General features: G+C 42.3%; 1 protein-coding gene across 1 annotated transcript in view; it reads left to right on the forward strand.

The window, feature by feature from the left end:
- The window catches only part of pdlim4 (PDZ and LIM domain 4), a 40,789-nt gene that overhangs the window by 15,054 nt on the left and 4,081 nt on the right, over positions 1 to 21,654 (forward strand). Inside the window, exons 3-6 of the mRNA XM_072374607.1 lie at positions 3,910 to 3,991; positions 13,220 to 13,485; positions 15,143 to 15,300; positions 21,228 to 21,366. Of these exons, the coding sequence (XP_072230708.1) occupies positions 3,910 to 3,991; positions 13,220 to 13,485; positions 15,143 to 15,300; positions 21,228 to 21,366 (645 nt within the window). The remainder of the gene's footprint in view (positions 1 to 3,909; positions 3,992 to 13,219; positions 13,486 to 15,142; positions 15,301 to 21,227; positions 21,367 to 21,654) is intronic.

Consider the following 21,654-nt stretch of genomic DNA (forward strand, 5'->3'; position numbering starts at 1 on the left):
GAGGGGGGATAAAGTAAGAGCTGAGCCTGAAGGACAGGAGAAAATGACACGGACAAAAATAAGATGTATTGTGAGGTCAGCACTTAAACAGCGCTCTGAAAGGCTCTCCTCGCTCCTCTGTCCCTCCTTCTTGTTCCCCGCAACCTCTTCCTCCCTGACCTCCATGTGCCCTACTCCCGTTTCCCTCTCCAAACGCAAATCTCACCCCACAAATTTCTTTTTATATCTTCTCTTCATTTTTTTTCCCTTTCCATCCCTTCCACGGTGCCTTCACCTCCCTGAAGTCCCCCACTTTCTGCCAGAGCTTGTTAGAGAACGCTGTGTGGCTGCAGAGGCCCGAGAGACAGATGATGGCAGCCGGGTTTGTGTTTCCACCGCTGGTCAGCCTGTTTGGAAAGAATCGTGCTGGAGCGGCACGTTAAATGTGCTGAGAAATGAGTCATGATGGCTGCGCTGTCTGTTGCTCAGATGGCTTTTTATGTATCCTAGAGAGAATCGTGACAAATGTGGACAATCTTTTGTTCTTATTAAACTCGTACTTAGTGGTTTAGTGCTTTAAAGATCTGTTCAGATGACACAAAGACATATTTCTTAACACGCATGTCTTTAGTTTTGTCATCGCTTGGGGTTTGGCTGAAGAACATCTGGGCACAACTGATTAAACTTGATGCTTCTCAAAACTGAAAAAGCTGGTATTTACTAAACAGCAGCTTTCCAAAACAATGTTCTTGTTATTCAGAATCATCCACAGATGTCACTAAAAAGACTTTTCACTGGAAAGCCACAGAAGAAAGATGGCATCAGAAATGACAAATTTGATCATGTTTGTTGAGATGGCAGCAGAGCATTTCTGTGGAGGGTTGTTAAAGCAAAGTTGACTGAAGTAGCAAATATATCTGATGGTTCACTTATGGGCTTTTTCAGCTGCACCTCGCAGTCTTCAACTAGTGACTTTTACTGATTGCTTTATACTTAGGTTACATGAGGGTAGGGTTAGACATGCAGAAGTGGGGGATAAATCCAAGCTCCCAGGTTTAGGTGATGTAAAACACATCAAGAGTGTGTGCATATTGAATATAAATCAAATCATCATCTGGAAACTGAAACTAAAAGAACGGAACAAGGCTGAGGAATTTGGAAGGAATCAGAGAAAACAGGCAAAGAAAGGATATGGAGTTGGATCCTTTTAGTGCAAGATTTGCCCCTGCTGTCTCGCCTTGGCTCTGTGACCTGTGAGTCACAGCTGAGGAATTATGCATGAAAATGCAAGGGACCAAAAGAGCACAGGACTCCAGCTGGGGCAAAAACAAAAAAGAAACCGCCAAAGGAACCAGCTTACTCATGTCTCTGTACTTCCAACGCTGCTGCCCTGTCCTCCCGTCTCTTCTCCGCTCCTCTCATGCTCCCCCAAGGTCTCCTTTTTTGTGGTTATGAATGCAACATCAATGGCCTACGAGAGGTGGGTTTCCCCTCTTTCATTGATCTTGTCATCACCCACATGCAGCCCCCACCCGTGGTCTGCCAATGAGGCCTTCACAACTCCGTCAGTTTTCTCTAATAGAACTTTTTCAGAGAGTTTGAGAAAGTGAAATGTGTGTAAGACGAGCAAACCCTGAAGCGATCAGTGATCAGTCACATCTTAATTTTAGGGTAGCTGTTTTTCAGCTGTCTGTCTCCTCCTCTACGGACACAGTGATCCTGTGCAGCCAAAGTAAACTCATCCACCACTCCAAGAGCCAGATCTCCCCCATCAGGAAATTAAACATGGCAGGGTGAGTGGGGGTGGGGTGGGGGGGCAGGCAGGCAGGCAGGCAAAGGAAAGTATGACCAATGGAAAGAATAGGAAAATGACTGTGATGACCTTCTTCTTTCTGTTTTTGTCTGTTTCCTTTCTCCTTTTTCTTTGCTTTTATCCGTTTTCATCCTCGGCTCATTTGTATTCATTCTAGTCTAAATTCTCCTTTTTTTTCCCCTACTCTTTTGGGGGTTTTTTGCCGTTTGTGTATGAATCGATCTTGTTTGACAGAATGGGAGCTGTTGGGGAAATCAAATACACGAGTGCAAGGATTTGCTACAACCATCAGTCTTCATAGAGTAAATAAAACCTCTCAGTGTGAAATTAAATCTTAATAGAAAACATCCAGTCTCTTATAGCCGTGCAGATCACAGTGATCTCGTTACTACATCAGTAACTATGAAAGGGTGTTTCTGGCACAGTTTTCTTCTTCGGGGGCAGGATTTATCTTTGGATCCCATACAGATGCAGAGAAGTTAAAGGATGGAGGAATGAAAAGTTGGATTATACTGACAATCAACAGGTTGATGTGGATCCTGGATAATACCTCATGCGAACTATAAAAAAGTGATTGTTAACTGTACGGTTCATTGTCCTGAATCAAACATGTGCGTCAGTCGCTTGTATTTGTGCCAAGTTGATTTTAACATAGTCCCAAACTGATCCCAGTCTGTTCTGTATATGTTCTATACTGAAATCATAGACCTAAGTCCAGCTGTTGAGCATTTGTTTACCAAGTGGAATTTTTTTTGTTGTAAGTTTTAAAGCACATCACCCTCTTCAGCCTGATGTTCGGTAAATTGGGCCCAGCAGATCAAATCCCGAACTGATCCGTCTCTCACAGTTTCCACTCACACCCCTGCGTTCAAAGCTCCATTACCATGGACGGAGAGTTCTGTGTTTCTGTCTTTCACTTTGAAAATGTCAATTCAAATGGGCCAACTTTCCCTCCTTTCAATGGGCTGTTTGTGTGGTAACTGCTGCAGCCGAGCAATCTGAAAACGCGGCAGGCTTTCTGTCCCTGAATCGTGGAGGAACTGGTGGAAGGGAGGGAGCGTTTATCCTACGTGCTTCTGTAGCTGTTTCTCATCTGCCAGACACTCGGCGCCTCATAAGAGCGTCCTTGATAGCAACACCTCCGCGGTTCATATCTGAAGCATTGCCTCAGATTTGCCAATGTGCCAGCTGGAGCGCAGTGACATCACCTCTTCAGACATCAACCCTCCCCACATGCACACAGTCACACTTTGTGACTGTTGATGGATATGGGAATGAAGAAAGGTCCAAAGGATGAAGGAAAGCGTGCACACACATGCATGCTGTTATTCACTGTGATATCCTGGCGCTACCCTTTATGAAGATGGATGGAACGTGTAACTGGATAGTGATATATCAGTTCAAATGAACTGCATTCTCATTTAAAGGAAGAAGGGGATTATGTGGATACCTGTTTGTGCGTACACAGCAGGCTCATTCGGCAGTGCTGTAAATGATAGATTTTATCAACACTGCCAATCAGTAAGTTATGTAGTCTTTCGAAAGTGTATGCAACTGGAGTCAATTACTTTTAATCTGAACAGGAGGGGAAACGCCTTGGATATCAGTGATTCTGTTATCACTACTTTTGAAATGTCCATGGCCCAGAACACAGTGTGTTTTTTCCAGTGATCGCTCACACAACTGGGAGTTTGGTGTAATGATGACTTAATCATTTTGTTTCTGTGAGGAGTATGAAAGTAGCTTTATCCCATTCCAAATGTAACACACACAGATGCGTACATGCTCCAGCATGATTAGTTTTCTCATATAGGGGACCTGAACTGCTAATATTAGATGGCAGTTAGAAGGTATTATGTGAAGCAAAAGTTGTCATTTTCCCAGATTACAGTAATTCCATAAGTATTAAAGCACACAGTGTCTACTTTCACTTTTTTTTACATTCACACCAAAATAATTGCACTTAATGCAGAAGGCCTTCTGTGGAGAACTGTCAGCAAAGAAAAATCCATCCCTCTCAGCAGAAATGGTGACACGCTTCAGCTCTGGGGTGTTGGATGACTGAGACAAGATTTATCTGACTTTTTCTCTCTTCTCTCATGGGTGTCACCTTTCAGATCAGGATCTGGAGACAGAGTGTGGTCGCCAACAGTTAGCGAAGATGGCAAGACAAGCCCTTACATGGAGCCTGACTCACAGGTAACCATTGTTTATTCTGGATTGCCCTAACCACAAGTCACAGGTGTTTCTTCAGGTTTTAATTTGTATCCACCGGTGCGCTCTCAGAACTCATCTGCTTCGATTTCTCACGCTGCCGACACACAGTTCCACTAAGAATTTGTTCAGGGTTTGGGGGAAACATGACAGACCAGCCCACGGCAGAGGGAAAGAACCTATCGGTGAACACAATGTCTCTTGAACACCATTTTCTGGACTGCCTGTCTCTGAGTTGTAAGGCCTAGAAATGACTTCTGGTTTGACATATCCACCTATGAAAGTGCTAAAATCTTTCCTAGATACACATTAAATGCCAGAAAGTACATGCCATGGTGGTTCATCAACAACACGTTTCTTTTGATTTGAACTGATCTGGGCTTGTGATTTAAAATCTACTGCAATGGATTAGTATCATTTACAGCCCCAGACATTGGCCCAAATAGAAGCCAGTTTAAGGTCAGAGCCTCAAAGTGCAGTCCGGTAGCTCTGAGATTTGAATCTCCTCGGTTTGTTTGTGATAAACAGAATCTATGGAAACGGGACCAAAACTTGATATGTAAATTACACGTACGCTGTTGTTCACTTGATTTTGAATGAGATCCACTGTTCACTGGAGCAGTCTTGAAATAGTGTCTTGATTGTTCCCCAAATGCATCGCTGCCAAAAGGATATTCAAGGCATGATGAGCTCCAACAGATGATCTTTTCCAAGTTTTCCACTTCTGGCCGGCGAGCGTGTTTCTGAGCACAGGAAGAATAGGAGGTGTGTGTGTTGTGCGTTAGCATGTGCACACATATGCTGCGAGCATGACAATGAGCACATTGTGCCATTGATATGTGAGAGATGTCCACTTTTCAAGGATTGTGTTGTGGAGTCAGCATTGAGATGTGTGTGTGGTGGCTTAGCTTTGTCTGAACAGAGAGCTGAGATGAACTCTCTGTCCGCACCCATTAATGACCAGATGACCTCTTTCAAGCAAGTAGTGGTTTAAGAGATAAAGATGTAAGAGTAGGACAGTGTTGTATTTTCAAGATTCAGGATTCGCCTCATTGTACCACATAGGAGAAATGACTTTGCTATAAATGATGTCTCTCTTTGCATAGGCTTTACATTCATAGCCAGATCAGTTTTCAGGCTGTCTCACTAGAGGCTATAGGTCAAGATTTACAATGGAATACATGGAAAAAAAGACAACACTGTACTGCAACATATCCCCCACAATACAACACGAATCAGTGCATTTGTAAACCATGGCGGCCTAAAATAATCTTTATGCAGTTTCAGGTCAAACAGCTTGGATCAGAATTCAAAGTGGAATAGCTGATGGATGGAAATTTTGGAGGTTGTGGTGATCTGAAATAAAAACTGGTGTGACTTGATATAAACGAGCGAGCCTTCAATACCCGGCAGAACTCTGTTTTAACCTTCAAGTCACATTCTCGGCACCAGCTTGAGTCTTGCATTGATTAACACAAGGAAATACCAAACCTGAATGAAAGGGAGCGTCTGCTACAACAAACACAGCCAAGCCTGACAGCAGAGGCTTTGCTTGTGGGTAATCTGAGAGTAGCAAATCTTCCCTCTCTTTTCCCTGATTCTCCCTTTTGCCTTTCTCTGTATCTCTGTAACATCTTATCCAGCCCTTCCTTTCTCCTTCACTGAAGTCTAAAAATGCTCTCTGGCGTCTCATTTAACAAAGTGAGCCCGGGCAGCTGGAAACCACCAAGTCAGGGCCACTTCAGCGTCATGCTCAGGTGGATTATTCTTTACATGAACAGAGGAAACATCCGCTCCCTGGGGTCACATTAAATACCAGAGCTCTATCTTTCTTTGTTTCCTGTCGTATTCTGATACAGCTTTAAAACAATCACAATGCTGATTGTTCCTGAGATTCTGTGGAGACAATGTGTGTCCCATGACCCCTCTCACACTGACTGAACCAAACCGTGTGATGTGATACATTTGGCCCACAGTTTTTCCAGTTATGAGCTGGTTTGGAATGAGTGAGCAAAAAGGAACTGAACCAAATTGCTGGAAGAGGATGATAATACAGTCGCTCTCAAAGACTTGTGTCTACCTTTTTAACACTTACCTTCACCACGGCACCTGATCTACAACATTAGGATCACACTTAAGTAACATGCTTTCATGAGCAGGGTGAAAACTGAAACCACAGGCACACTATCTGGTAAAAGCAGCATCAGAAGATTTTATTCTTACAGAAATGCTGCTACTGTAGAGCAATAAAGAACACTGCAGCCATTGATGGCATCCTTCATTACTTTCTTTATTTAACATGTCCTTTTTATTCATGAACTCTGAAACCAACTATGTTGGAAATTCCAGCCTCACTTGTGGGAATTTGCCACCGAGCAGGAAGTGACACGTGGAAGCTATGAGGTGTTTCCTTTCACCTTGGGAACACAGAAGATTCTCATAAAAATCGAATAGGAAATGCTGTATTTTTGGCTGTACACCAACCAATCATACGACCGGTTGCTGTTGTGTGATATTGCCGTTACTATGGAGACGATTTGACCTTTCCATTTGCTTGTGTAGGTGGAATTCAAAGGAAGCGTATGATATGTTTCCAAGGAATTGTGCTCATGTTTTGGCAGGACTATCCTGCGGCCTACCGGACGTCATGCACAACTTCCTGAAATAGAAATAATTTTGATAAAGAGAAGTGGCAGGGATGAGGTAATGATAAAGTGTCATAACCACACCAGCATAAATTGTATGTGTAATGTTGACAACCAAGTTTGGACTTAAATAGGACATGAAGCGTTTCAGTGTTTCCCTCTCCTTCATTTGCTTGGAGCTGGCAGACACTTGGCAGCACTTTTGCCAGGGTTTCTTCAAAGTGCTCTGATGCAGTCTGCTTCTATGACAACAGTAGTTTAACTAAAAATTAGTTTTGCCCCCTTTGCTTTTTATTTGCCTGCTATTTGTAGCTGTAATCAGTTTTGTTGTCCCTGGGTTATTTTCATTATCATCTGCAACATTTAGAGTCCAGATGATCATCTTGCCACAGGTGGAAAGTCTCTCTTTCTTTCTGGTTACCTGACAATTTCTTACAAAAAAAATAAAGAAGACAGTTCTGACACCAGTACCTTTCTGAGACGTGCAGAGATTGTCACCTACAATTTACTTGTGCTTAGAAGTAAAGCCTTGATATAGCCTAAATATAGCTTCCACACCAGACTGAATAACTCTCTTCCAGAACTGCCTCAAATGTCCCCTTTTCTCCAATCTTCCACTCCCTCACTTGTTTCCATCAACATGAATCACAGTTGCATAATACCTGACTAGTGGCTTGTTTGACTTTCCTCAAATGAACAGTGATGAGCTGCCCTGCACTGCAACAGTTCTGACCAGTATCACATGGTTTTTATAGCATGAAAGAATAAAGCCAGCATCATGTAATGCTCCACTGTTCTGTGATGAATAATAACGCTAAATGTTAGTATTTCTGGGAATGTGCACTGGCTGTTTTGAATGCACTCACGCTCAACAATCCACAACTGTATTTGCCAATGAGAGACTGAGCGTTTAAGAGAAAATGCCTCTTGGTGTCATAAATGTTTATCGCACCTCACATCTGCATTTTCCATTTAACTGTCAGGTTTGTTTTTTTTCATGCAGTAGTGAAGCAATATCACCAGCTACTAATATTTCAGGTTTAGAAAATTCCTTCCGTTAAATTTCTCACTGACAGTTTCAAGTAGGTGGGAATAGCCTACGGTCGGTGTTTTAAATCAGACAGCATTTTCTTTGGCACACAATGTCAAAAATACCATTTGTGGCAGCCAGCCCATTATTACAGTGATAGCTATTGTGGCTGAGCGCTTTGCTCCTGTGGAAAGTATGAGGCCTCACAATGCGGAAGCTGAGAGGTCTGGATCGGACGTCACTCTCAGCTTCCAGTCTCAGCCCGGGAGCTGGCAGCTGAGAGCCAATTCCCCAAGCTAACATTAATAGGAGCTGACAGATAGAGTCCTTGCATGACTTATAGACCATATTTCCTCCTCAGCTTGGAACTGAATTTGACTTTTTTAACAAAATGCATGCATGACACGTTTTTGTTTTATGAATGGAACAAGACGGTTGCTTTCCAGAATCTGTCATTAAGCACAAGATAGAGTTCACTGTTGTAAAAGATGCATATTTTTGCAAAGGAAAATAGAATCTTTTAATAGCACTGTACAGTCAGGAGTTTTAAGGTTAAAATTTAAGTCCAGCAGACCATTAAGGCTTTGGTGAACAGTCCTTTTGGCAGCTTAATTATTCACAAAGAAGGCCTTTAAGCTCACGGACCTGTGACCCTCTTATTTGGTTGTTTGTGTTCACCAATCAGTCGGTAATCCCCAGAAATCTCCAAATCAGTCTCAGGGCTTCTTAATGGAGCATTTCCTGATCTGCTTGGCTGTAAGCAGACAGTGGAGTAGATGAACTCTCCTGATGGCTCAGAGGCTGCACCTGTCCAAAATTATTTCAAATCGAGAAGATTTAGATATGGGTTTCCCATGTTTGTCAGGGAATAAAGTTTCTGATCTGGTTTCATAATTTCTCCCTACCTCCATTACTCTGCTGCTAGTCTGTTCATTCTCACACTGGCGCTGGCCAAGTGATAATGATTCTTTGCCTGTATAACATCCCACAGCTGTGTATTTACCAGGTTTGTTTACATGGTTTTAACATTTTTATGAACCTGCTGAACTGAGAATTGCATTTTTTTTTGAGAAGCTGGTTTATCAATGGCATTAAGGGCATAACACAGCCCAGTGTGGCACCGAGGCTATCTAAATGATTCACAGCTTTCTTCTAACAAACAGCCCCGACGGTACACAACTCTGAGGAAAGATGGAGACAAAAAAGAAAGCTTTTGTTTAACCCTGCTTTGGTAGAAAAACAAACAAATCCAGATGAAACTGTAACGAGACAGAAATTGAATAAATAAGAGCAAATTGTTGTCCTCTTAGCAGCCAAGCTAGCTGCTTATTAACATACCCAAACCCTAACATTTTACCAAATCAATATACATATTTTGGAATAACTTGTGGTCATCAGATTTCTTCATTAAAAATTATTTATGTCTTCCAGCTAACAGCAAAGTAGGCCAGACCATTATGAAATGTTAGGGTCCTCATGGCTGTATACAGCTGTGTGCCGCAATGTTTTTGCCATGCAGCAGTTAAAAGAATATCTGTTTTCTATGGGCACTTGATTATCTGTTTTCCATCTGAAAGGGCATCTGGCTCTGTGCCGAAGAACATTAAACATCGCTTAATGTTTGCTTAATTGTTTCATTCCAGCACAGTGGGTATACGTCACAAAAATCGGTTTGTAAGTAAGATTGTCACATTTCATTGATTTCATGATAGAAATTTGTAAAATAGATAATATTTTCATACATTAGAACCCAACATTGCACAGCTTCAATCTTCCCGACGGCACCAGCAGTCCACTGTCGCCCTCTGCTTTCGCCTCTCTGGCCTCTCTGTCTCCCCTCCCGGCGAGGTACTTGGGGCCAGGCCCAGAGAACCGTAAAGAGCTGGTTTGTGTTTGGTTAGCGGTGCAGAGCGCCATGTGAAAAGCTTAATTTTGAATGTCCAGAGGGATTAAACCATGCAGGAGGCAGCAGAGGAAGAAGTGGTGTGTGTGCGTGTATTATCATGAATTTGTGTATGGTGTGTCTGGCGAGGCAAGCTGGCTGAGGTCTCAGTCCTCCATTAAAGATGGACATATGATTTCAATTAGGGTCCCCCACCCCCCGCCCTCAACCTTTCCTCCCCTCATCTGTCTACCACTTTGTGGCCAAATTGTAGTTGTGAACCGAGGCACTGTCGTGTCTCACTCAAGCGCTTATTAATCACAGAAACGTTTAGAATGGATAATGAATGGAGGGCCTGTGCATCTTTGATCAAGTCATGGCAGCAACACACAACATAGTGTGCAAGCACAATCAAATGTGAAGTCACATGCATGGAATGATACATTTCCTTTCCTTTCCTTTTCCATTTTTACTTATGTTTCATTCTTTAAGTATGTTCTCTTTATACACTGCCATCCTGAGCCATTAGCCATGCTTGGTTACCGCTGAAGAATAGCACAGTGAAACTAGATGACTGGCTGGAATTATGAGCGGCAGACAATGCTGGTTCTTCTAAATCGTTACTGCTCTTGGCTCTTTTTCTCTCTTTTGCATTAGATATAGGAGAAAATCAAACCGTATCCATTCACAAGAAACTGAAAAGAGAATAGATTTCCTCACAGGTGAGTTTCTGATTGAAGCTGTTGGGAGATGTCATACGTCCCTTATGGGACAGAAGGAGACGAGGGGGATTAGAGTGATAAGATTTTCACAGGATTACACTGGCTGCCAACTTTAGACAAAATTCCCATTAAACTTATATGCAGTCCAGCCGGGAAATGGAAGAATAAATCTTTTTAACAAGGCAGTTGTCTCACAGCTGATTTGTGTAATTTGAAGAAACTAAGCCGCTGTACCGTTATAGCAACTTGAAAGCACCTACAGGTTCTGAATGTTACCAAACTGGCATTTTTATTAGGCAAGCACCAGATGTGCTGCCCTATAAATCTACCATCCTTCTGAGCAAGTATCTGTGGACCAGACGTGCACGGCCAGAGAGGAAAGAGTGTAAGGAATGGGGGGGGGTTCACTGGAAACAGATGGAGCCACACTGTCACGGACAGGTGTATGAGGGGGGGTGGGCATGGGCTTCCACCTCGGTCTCTTCATTTGCACAGCCACTGATGTGTTTGAACTGTTGATCTGATTTTGCTCATGTCTCTAACCACAAAAGGCTTTTTTGTTTTTACAACTTTTGTTGCACACACATTACTGCTCCCTTGAGTCTCGTGTTGTGTAAAATCATTGGAGATCCCCTTAAAACATCATTTCTGCACCACAGAGTTGCACTTAAACCTAATTAAAAGATCCGACCACCTCTGTTCTATCTTTTCTAGGGTTAGAAGGATAGATGCTGTCACAAGTTGCTCACACTCCTTGATTGTAAATTGTTTACTTTCTCATTCTTTCAGGGTTACTTCCCTCTCAGTTAACAAAACAAAAAGTAGATCTGGTCCTTTATCGCTCTTCAGAGTACACCATTGTATACATTAGCAAAGGATTATCTGATGCTTTCTTAACATGTTTGTACAGATTGGTATCGTACTGTAAATGCAAAGTCTTTTTTTGTCGTGCTACAGCAGGAGCGTGTAACAAAATCCACCGTCATGGGTTTTTCTCCACTTGCGTATCTAATTCTGCAGGCACAGGCATGAATAAGCTTGTCTGATGGCGTGAGTTATTGTTCAGATTATTATCTGGAGATTTATTCCTTGTCTAAAATTGAGAAATGATCACTAAAGACAACACATGTCACTGTCCCTACTTGTCTTTTTCAGAACTTCACCCTCAGTTATGGGCATGTTCTCAAGCAACTGAAAGATCTGAAAAGAATAATGAGAGGAAATAAAAGTACAGTTAAAGACGGCAGACGTAAAAAGTTGAACAAGATGTTCTGTTATAAGAAGGAGGTGTTCGGGATGAAAGGAGGACTTGTTGGTAATGAGTTGAGCGTGAAGAATGTTCTGGTGGGCATCCCAAATCCAGTGCCAGGGACATATTTTCAGCTGACTTCTATAAACGTCATCAGTTTTACATTTTAAGTTTAAATTCAATTTTAATTTTAGATTTCTCCTGAGAATCTTCATGCACTTCCCTTTTTTTTAAAGTAAGACAAAACAACACTTCTAACTGGGGGATGATTTACAAAACAGGGAGGTTAAGTTCAACTTTAATGACATTCCCATGAGGTCCATCGTCTGTGCAAAGAGAGCTAAAGAGTGAAATCAGGTTTTGCCTGTTTTGTTCTGCTTGTCATCCTTAGCCCTCTTTTGTTCAGAGTTTCAGAGTTTATCCATCTTTATTATTATTTTTTTGAAAATTCAAGGAGAATTCAACGCATTGAAAAGCGCTAATTACAGACCCGTCCGTGTTTATGAGTGCATGTGTGTGAGAGTGTGTGTGTGGTCCAGGCGAGAGCCAAGGACAGGATGACATCCAGCAGATCCATCTGCAGAAATGACAGGGGTCCTGCCCAAGGAGGCAGTGAACCTCCACCACCTGTGGCTCAGTCACTATATATTAGCCCAAAAACACACAGCCACACACACTCTCACACATGCATGGACACACACTCAGTCCAGTGGCTCATAGTTACAACAGTCTGTCTCCCATCATGCTGCATTTGCTGTACTTGTAAACAAGTTGCTCCATCTTAGCTGAAATGTTTATAGTCCGAAGCTATGATAACGTGCAGCCCCGTTCAGTCATTCAAAACTGCTGGCTATCTGAAATTCAAAGCCCTAAAACGCTATCAGAAGTGGTGACATCAGCGAAAGTTTTGCAATAAAACTATCTGTACAGTTCAGTCATTGAGGCAGCCGGGCCAGGCTGCCAGCGAGCGTTATCTCTGCAGTGTGCAGATAGCTGCGGTGAACACGGAGCGGCTCGATGATGTCACCGCAGCGTTTGTGCAACTGTGTGAGGAGGACGTTGACCCCCCCCCCACATAAACACAGTTCCTCACTGAGAATGCAGTGGTGTAATATAGGTGTGTAATGCATCTGTCCTGCGTTAGTCCAGCAGATTCTTCTGAACAGTTCCAGCGAAGCATCTATGTGGTAAGAGTGTGGAAAGGCTGTTAAAGAAAGATCATTTAAATGTTTGAATTATCTCAGCTCCGTCAGCATCTAAATCTCTCAGTTCATAGAAGAAGTAGCCAGTGGAGGAAAAATTCAATGTTTATTCCACACCAGATAATTTGTTTTGACAGAAACAGCTGCTGGAAGCAGCTTGCTAATGCAAGCTCTCTCTTAATATCACTTGGTATTAAAGAGTGAAAAATGGAAATAAGCCTCTCTGCAGTAAAGCCTCATTCGTGCTGCCTCTTTAGAATTGTGGTTTTCTAGTCGGAGCGCCACCATGCTCGATTTCTTACTCCTGCTCCTTTACCTACTGAAATAGATCCATTACCCTCCTTTTCTGTCTTCTTCACTTCTTTATCTTTTTACCAACAAATCCCTCTTTCTTTGTGGTTACAAACGTTTTTAATAATAACAAAAAAACTTTGGTTTTGCTGTTTACCTGTCTTTGAATTCCTTTTTTCTTTCTTTTCCTAGAATTTCCGTCCCATCACCAGCGGGTATGGCAGTTACAGTCGTAAACCTTCATACACCCCCGAACCCCTGCCCCCCCTGGCTCCTCAGCCCACTCACCTGAATAATGGACACTCCAGACCCAACAACGGCCACAGCTATGGATACGGGAACGGAACTGGGCATGCTCAGTACAACAACCCAGCAGGGCTTTATGCTCACAATGGCAGCAACGGAGACAGGTCTCTGCCAAGCAAGATGGGTGGTCTCAGCCTCAGTGCCACACACAGGTGGGACGATTAAAGTGTGTGCTTTGCAGAATGAATTTTGAAACGCATACAAACAGGACCTGCATTCAACCCCAACTTGCAGTTTTGACAGGATAAGTGGATTAGCGTCTACTCGCTGTGAGGCTTGTTGTTTTCATGTTTTCTGCCTCCTCTGGAAGAATTTCACAAACTCCCAAAAAACAATGCATACTTGATCAGAAAATTAGATTTCCATAATAAAATTTGCTGCTTTTTCGCTCTTAGTTTATCTTTTGCGTATCCGTGGGCTCTCTTCAGAGCTGTCGTCATGACAATAAGCTCTTGTTTGCTGTGTTTTTCTCATATATAACACTGAAAGAACAGAGGGATCCCTGTTTGATTGTTTCTGTGTGAAGCTGTCGGAGCAGAGAACAGTGGACCTTACTCACGCTGCAGCTTTTAGCTCAAACTGCTGAGACTTATCATCTTTCAAAATAATTCTCCATGACATTTCCCAGATCGGCCTCATTGCACACAAATGCTGTGAGAAAATTACACAAGGAAATAGTGGTACGTCTCCAGCGAGTGCCTTAAAAATCCATCAAACTTTCTGTTATTAAAGCCTCAGCAGGTATGTTATTCATTTAGCAACAGCAGCAGTATATCTCACTTTGTGTGTATGTGTACACGTGATAACTCCTGAGGACACGCTAACAGATGCGGACACAGAAACATTTTGGATGCCTCATGACACACCTGCACAGACATAGCCATGTGGCCTGGAAAAACTATTTGTTTTTGTGCATCCCCTCAAGCCGGCAATAAATGTACGCTTAGTCTGCTGGTGAACACGCTCTGCGGCACTTTCAAAGTTTCCCTGGAGGAGACTGTTAATCCTTACCAGTTCTGCAAGCATACGCGGACAAAGTTAAACACAATTTTAACACGGCGCACTACGTCTCAACTTTCTCTTACACACTCATCACTGCCACTTTTCTCTATCTTACACTCAAATTTAACAGCAGCCCATGCTTTTTCTCCGGTACACACACACACCCTCGTGCCTGGAGGGGAGTCTGGAGACCAACATGCTGTTAAGTACGCCTGGATTTGCACATATCTGTCATCGGCCCCACTTGTCATCTCCCCGAAGTTTGAAAGTTTAAACCTGTCATGTGAGGTGGATCCTCCCAGTAAGGTTTGGGAGTAACGTGATGGATGGATGAGCATGCAGAGGCATAGTGCAAAGCTGCTGTGATTCATACTTCATACCTGTGGAATCGCCCTTTGGTACATTCAGCTCTGCTTTTTGGCTCAAGGATCCATCTGATGTGCTCTTCCTACTGGAAGGAGGAATATTCTGGTGCATCTGCTCTTTTATACTCTGTTTCCTTCATTCTCTCCTTCATCACAAAACAAAACACAATGATGACGCCTGATAAATGTAGTATCCAAAACACAACGATAAGTTAAACACGTTAGCAAGCGTGAAAAAGTTTAATCTAGATTTAGATCGACACCACTAAAGAAGCTAAATCAGACAGTCTGTTGTGAGAATTTTGGATCCTTAAGAGGTTTCCTTTTGTAGTCCTCTGTGATTAGTAAAGGGATTTTAAGTTATCTGACACTTGTCCCCAAGTCATCATGAGTCAGATTGCTTTGCAAGAATGCTGACTTGTGCTTTCTTTGTGCTCTCCAGCCCAGAGCCTCCCACACAGTCCCCTGTGGGCCGTAACGGTTTCGACCCAGAGTCGGATGTCTACAAGATGCTGCAGGACTATGAAGTGCCGGTTTCTGAGCCCAAACAGTCTGGCTCCTTCAAATATCTGCAGGAGATCCTGGAGGCTGAGGATGGAGGTAAGCATTTATGTGTTTGTGTGTGATAGTGGAGCAAGCAATGCATATGGGTCCACTTCAAGTTGTACTTAATGCAGATCGTGCTACAGTAACTGACATGGTTGTGAAAGAAGAACATGAACAGTGCTGCGTTTGTAAAAAAGCAGGTATAATGTAAGCACTTAAATGTACCCACATGCATCCATGCATTTCCTGCAAACTGTCGATGTAAACTGTCGACATATCAGTAAATATTTTCTCCTATGCAGATGAGGCTTGTGATTCCCGCTCAAGCAGCCTCTCTCTGACTGCTATGAGCTCCCCTGTCTTAGTAGCATAGTTTTCCTTTTATAGAAAAGCACAGACTGTGAGGTTAAAAGGACAGATAGGAAAAGAGTGAGGGAGAACAAAACGGACAGAAAGTCAGAGACAAAGGGAAGCAGGAAAAAGATTAAGTGCTCTGAAATAGCTCAAGTACGGATGAGTATGCAGGGGAGGGAAGTTTTGGTAAGACAGTTTACTGCAAAAACAACTTCACAAAGGACAATAAAGTGAGAAATATGGCTTTCCTGTCTGACCGCTCGGCATTCCAGCATTTGAGGAGGAGTCATGTGATGCTGACAGCAGCGGAGCAGAGGAAGGCTAATCCCTGGAACTAAAACCTTCTCATCAGATTCAGTGTTTACTGCTGAAGCGGAGCGACCATTTAAGAAGTGGGAAATGAGAGCCAACTGATGGTACATTCAATCAGAATTGGACTGACAGCACAAGTCTTGTATGATTGATGTTTTTTTTAACCCTCAGCTCCTGTTACATGGGTTGGGAGGAAAAGGCCTTTATTTAATCCAGGGTACAATTACCAGAGTGTTACCAGCTTCGACTGAATTAATCTGCTGTGTCTACTTTTCCATTGTTAAATACAGACTGTAGTGTTCAAATATGTTCACGCAGTCTTATAAATAACTCTTTTATTCAGTTTCAAATGAGAAAAGCCGACCTCTTTCCTAAAAGTTTGACTCGGAGCGCTTACGCCTCTTCTTTGACGGATGTAGGTCTTGCTTCGTTAGAATACTTATTATAAAACCTACATTTTGTCATAACGTATATATTGTCATTTAAAATCTAACTTCATAATTCTGGTAATTCATTTCACGAGATTTGTTTGTGACTTGTTTCTTTTTAGATCATTTAAAATTGCATTTGATTCATCTCAAATGAGGTGAATGTGTGAAAACAGGCTCATGCATGTAAGACGAGCATTCAGAACAGTATCTAAGAGTAGAAAGCAGTCCTTACAAAGGAGTATTCCTCCTCTGTGTGCACCAGTGTTGTCCTGTGAGAACCCGGCAGGAGTGACTCACCCATTGCCACCCCGCCCCTCTCTTCCTCAGGGTCTACCTCTTTTGAGATCCGTATACTTGATGATTCTTGGAGCACAATATTATTGTATGACAGAGCACAGAGTAAATAGCCTGAGAGCTCAGACCCACATCAAACACCGAACATTTTTACTCTCAGATACTCACATCTACCCCATCTGCAGTTAAACACGGACAGCTGGTGGGCTAAGATCTTCTCATTTGTAGTCCCATATGGAACGGTCTTTGTTAAGTTAGCGGTGAGCTCCATAAACTCCTGACTTTGTTGCCACCCCATTCATCTGTGCTTTTTGTAAGTTTTTAGCAGCTATCATTAAGAACTGATGCTTATATGGCCAGTGTTTCACCAGTTTTTATGTAAGGGCTGATTCTGGTGGTGCATTCAGTGAACGGCTTGCTGAATGTCACATTATCAGACATATGGGGCCTGAATCAAAATACCAAGATTGTGTTTTTCAGAGTTTTCTTTCCCTGTAGAATATTATTATTTTTCGCCTGGTTATCACATTTCTGACTCTACCTTTGATGTAAGAGCTGACAGGATTATTCCCTGCACAAGGAATGATGCAAACAGCTCCTGCAGTGAGGCCTGGAGCACAGCCAAACCACACAGTTTTCCTTATTTTATCACTTCTCACAGCACTAAAGCAACAAGAAAGGAAAAGCTGACGATGGAGTAAGATGCTAATGACAGATGAAGTCGGCTGGAGGGCGAGAATCTTAGCACCGCTGATGGAATAAGGAGATTAACAGACACCGCTGTTGTCTGCTGTCTGTTGTCTTTCAGCTTGGGAGTCTGACGAGCCGATTGACACGTTTGGCCCTCCTTGTAACAGAGACACCTCAAGTTTACTTTGGATCCCTTTAACAGCTATGTGTTGGCGTGTCATTTAATCCGTGTGAGAATGAGAAATCTGGTAGCAAATGTCGCCCGTCTTTGTTGATGTTTTTAAATGGCTCCATAAAGAGGTAACGGGACAAATCATCATTCTTTTGAATGCATGCTTCATTGTCTGGCTTTTAAATCATTATAGCTGCTCCCCGTTTGAAGGTGAAAGCCCCTGCAGAGGCCATGTTGACTTTCAAGGGCTTTTAAAGTTAAAGCAAACAAGAGTGTCAGTTTACCAAGAACTGCACAGACTCTACAACAATTTGATAGCAATGTGGATGGAATGGGGCTGGAGTGACTGTTAAGATACTGATTGAAAGTTGGGAGGTTTAAGGCGGTATTAGAGCAACATAACATTTTGACACAAAGCGTTTTTAAACAAGAGCAGACTTACTAAAACCTGGACCTACGACAAACACTTGGAATTAAAGCTATCAAACACTGAATGCTAAATGCTAAGAGGACTTATTACACACTTCATGAATGATTACCTTAGAATACCAGGCAGAGAAGGTGAATATAGATCAAAGAAAACAGTTTATTTTAATGGATTCATCCCAAATGGCCACAACTCAGACAGATAGTGATGCTGATAAACGTCATGTTCCGTTCAGACACACTGATGTCATCCTGAATGAGAAGTTTCCAGATAAAAGAGAAGCAAAATGCATCTAGCAAGACGGTGAGGGGAAAAAAATGAGACTTAAAGCCGTTATAAACTTTATAGTCAAATAGGGGTAAATGTGTCATTTGAGCAGTTTGAGCAGGTTAACTGCTGAAAGCTTTGAGTGAATAAAACTAAAGAACTACAACCACAATTCTTGACTGTGTTGAACAAGAGCAATGGAAATCCTACCTTTTAGCAGAACTAGAACTCAGAAATATGATCATCATCACCGCTCTTCTGTCGGTCCACTCTCATGTGAACACATTCGACCACTGGTTCAAACTGCAGCTGCATGCCAGATTCTAAACTAGCCTTTTTCTATGCGTCCCTCCATTGACTTTCTGTTAAATCAATAATTAATGACAGGAATCTGTTGTTCCACTCTAAAGATAATGCATGATCTTGCCCTCAGTTATATTTATGATCCTCTTGCACACTGCACAAATCTAAGTTGGCCTGGATCCATTTCTCGCTTTAACTGAAAAACAAAATGTGCCTTCGGTGCTTGAACCTCAACCCGACAGAATCCTCTTTCACAAAAGCCACGTTTCTCGGCAGTCGTGTTTTTCAGACAGCCAATCGTGTCTCATGTTGTGGTCTGGTGTTCTGTCTCTATGCGTTTCATTTTGGGATTTATTCTCGCGTTGTTTCTTAATTCAAAGGCTTTTTGTGCTTTTTATGTGCAGCGCGTTTTGGGCGTTTGAAGTCACATTTTGGCTATTGCTTTAGTCATGAAAAAATCTAATAGAAAATCTACTTGCCATAAAAAGTAACCATTTGAGTTTTCAACTTAAACCCTGAAAGTTAAATCTCCGTTTATATTGTGAGTGTTTTTTAGAAAAAGGGTTTAGTTTTCATAGCCTGGTGTTTAAATTATTTTATTTTTGATAAAGCATGATTGTTTATCAGATTTATCAAGTGGTCTTCAGCCGTCGACTCCTAACGTAAACTAAAAGAAACAGGACTTTTAAATGTGGCTTTATTTAATCCTCAGATTTCTGTTCTCTACGTGTATGTAAATGGAGCATTTAAGAAAACTTGTAACTTGTAAAATCCCTCTCTTAATGTCAGTAAGTCAGTCTAAAATGAAACTGAAGCTTTTCACTTGACAGCTTGGAGATAGGAAGGGGCTTAACAATGTGTGACTGATTCACAGAATGTCTGGTTGATATTCGTCACAGTTTAAAGCACACTGAGCCGTGAATGTTACATGGGGTCAGATGTCTGTTGCAAGCAGCCGACTTGTCGCTGCATATCAAACCGAGTCTATCGGCAACTAAATCTTACGGGTCTATGTGTTTCAGCTATGTATTAACATATAATGCATGTTTGACTGAACAAGCGGAAGGCATTTATTAACCAGCTCTTCCTCCTTGTTAGAAAGCAGCACAAGTGTTTTGCATTAAACATTTTCATTCAGAGTACATCAATAATGGTGGAGACAATAATCCCGCCGCTAGCGCCGGCTCTTAAACACAGCACGGAGCAGTCACATGACAACTGTTGCTGAGGATTTAAAAGTGATTTGACGCAGGTGCCAGATGCAGGGTAATTATACTGTGTTCAGTTGCGATTGTGGTCGGCCCGTTGGCCTGTTTATCCTTTGCTGGCACATCATCAGTGGGCACATACTGCAGTTTGCAGCTGTGCTCCACTGATCTGACTTACTGCTTTTGGAACCGCTGGACTGCCTCAGACATCCAGCATAAAGTGTGCCATTTTCATACTCTCCAGTCAGGCTTAACTGAACTGAATACTCAATTTTCTTAGCTTTTCTGATAAAACATGCAATCTGTGGGAAAGCTGTTACCTGTGTCAACCACGGCCGCGGTTCTCAGTGTCACTTAGGTGTGGTTTAGTAAATGGTCACTGGAAAGGTGTAACACTCTCATTTGAAGCTAACAAAAATGTAACAAAGCTGCATCCAATGGCTGTTGCCAGAAAGATAAAGATCATCACAACTGACTGCGTGTTGTTCACATTCATCATGTGATTGTAGCATAAAGGTGTGACGATTCAATCTTGGACTTTGTTGCATAGGATGTTTTCCCTGCCAGATTGACTGATGAGTGCCTACCAGGAAAAGCCACTGCAGAATTTGACACCTGAATGGAGTGCGCAGGAAGATGCCACAGACACAGAAAAAACCTTCAGGCAGAGGGCAAGGAAAGAAAAGAAGGAGAAATGATTGGGAAGTGATTGGGTTTTAAGGAGAAGAAAGTAGAGGACAAGGAGGAAGGTTTATGGATTGAAGATTTATATTTTATTCTGTGGTGGAACTTGATTTAAACTGGAGCTTGTGGTGGACCTGGCAGTTTACGACAGGATGTCTGTCTTGTGTTTTGCCTCACCAAGGTTTAAAACATGCACACTGTGGCCTGGCCTCACCAGAGAAAGGACGGTTTGGTTGTTTCACACACTGAAAACTGCTTATGTTTACCTCATGCAGATGACCGTCAAGTCTCCGTAAAAACTCTAAATACAGACTTTTCCTGCTGTTTCCTGAAGCTCTCATACATCAACTGTGCATCGCATGGAAACCTGCACATGTCCCTATGGCAGCAAATTTAACATATATCTGTGAGAGGGTCAGAAAGAGTGAGAAATAACTTGGCGGGGAGTAGAAATGTAGTGTACAGAACATTAATCCGTCTTGTATCACTTCCCAGCCTTATATGGACCTGACAGCCACCGTGTTCAGCTCCTTCTACCTACAACTCAAGGGAATTTCCTCCAAACACAAATGCACACAAATATATATTCCCATGATCCTGCAAAGCGTTTCTCTTGAATTAACAAATCAACACTAAGTGGAATTTCTTCCCCCTTAGAATGCAAAAACAAATAAATCCACATATAAATGAAATTGTCTCCTGAGGCCCACTGAGGTGTAACTGTTATATCTGCGCTGTTACCTCTGGAAGCAAATTGTATATTTATGGTTAGCAAGCTTGTCTTTAAGCTGTTTGATCTTTTCTTTTGTGCCATTTTGAAGTTATATTTCTACTTATAGGTGTGTCACCAACAGACAGAATGAGAAACTTGAAGTCTCCAGTCAGGTCTCCAATCCCAAAGCTGGGAAGCCCCATTCCCACCCCCGTGTCCGGCCTTCAGAAGCTACCCCAGTGCACGCGCTGCTGTAACGGCATTGTGTAAGTATCATTCACATCCTGCTTTCATTACCATGTGAAAACTGAGACGCAAAAGGAAATCATTTTATCATATTGTATTTCAACATTAAATATGAATTATTTTTCACTAAAGACTTTTACAAACCACTGCATAAAACACATTTGCGCCAAGTGCGATGCAGGGAATATGAATGATTTGCTGTTAAAACACTTTTGAACTACATCTGGAAATTGCATTGCTCCCACTTATTTTATTGCCCCGCCTGTGGTCATTAAGTTTAACAATTGAACTATGCAAAGTGAGCGGGG

This window comes from Leuresthes tenuis, unplaced genomic scaffold, assembly GCF_036924035.1.
Source record: "Leuresthes tenuis unplaced genomic scaffold, fLeuTen1.0.hap1 SCAF_21, whole genome shotgun sequence".
In the NCBI taxonomy this organism is placed as follows: Eukaryota; Metazoa; Chordata; class Actinopteri; order Atheriniformes; family Atherinopsidae; genus Leuresthes; species Leuresthes tenuis.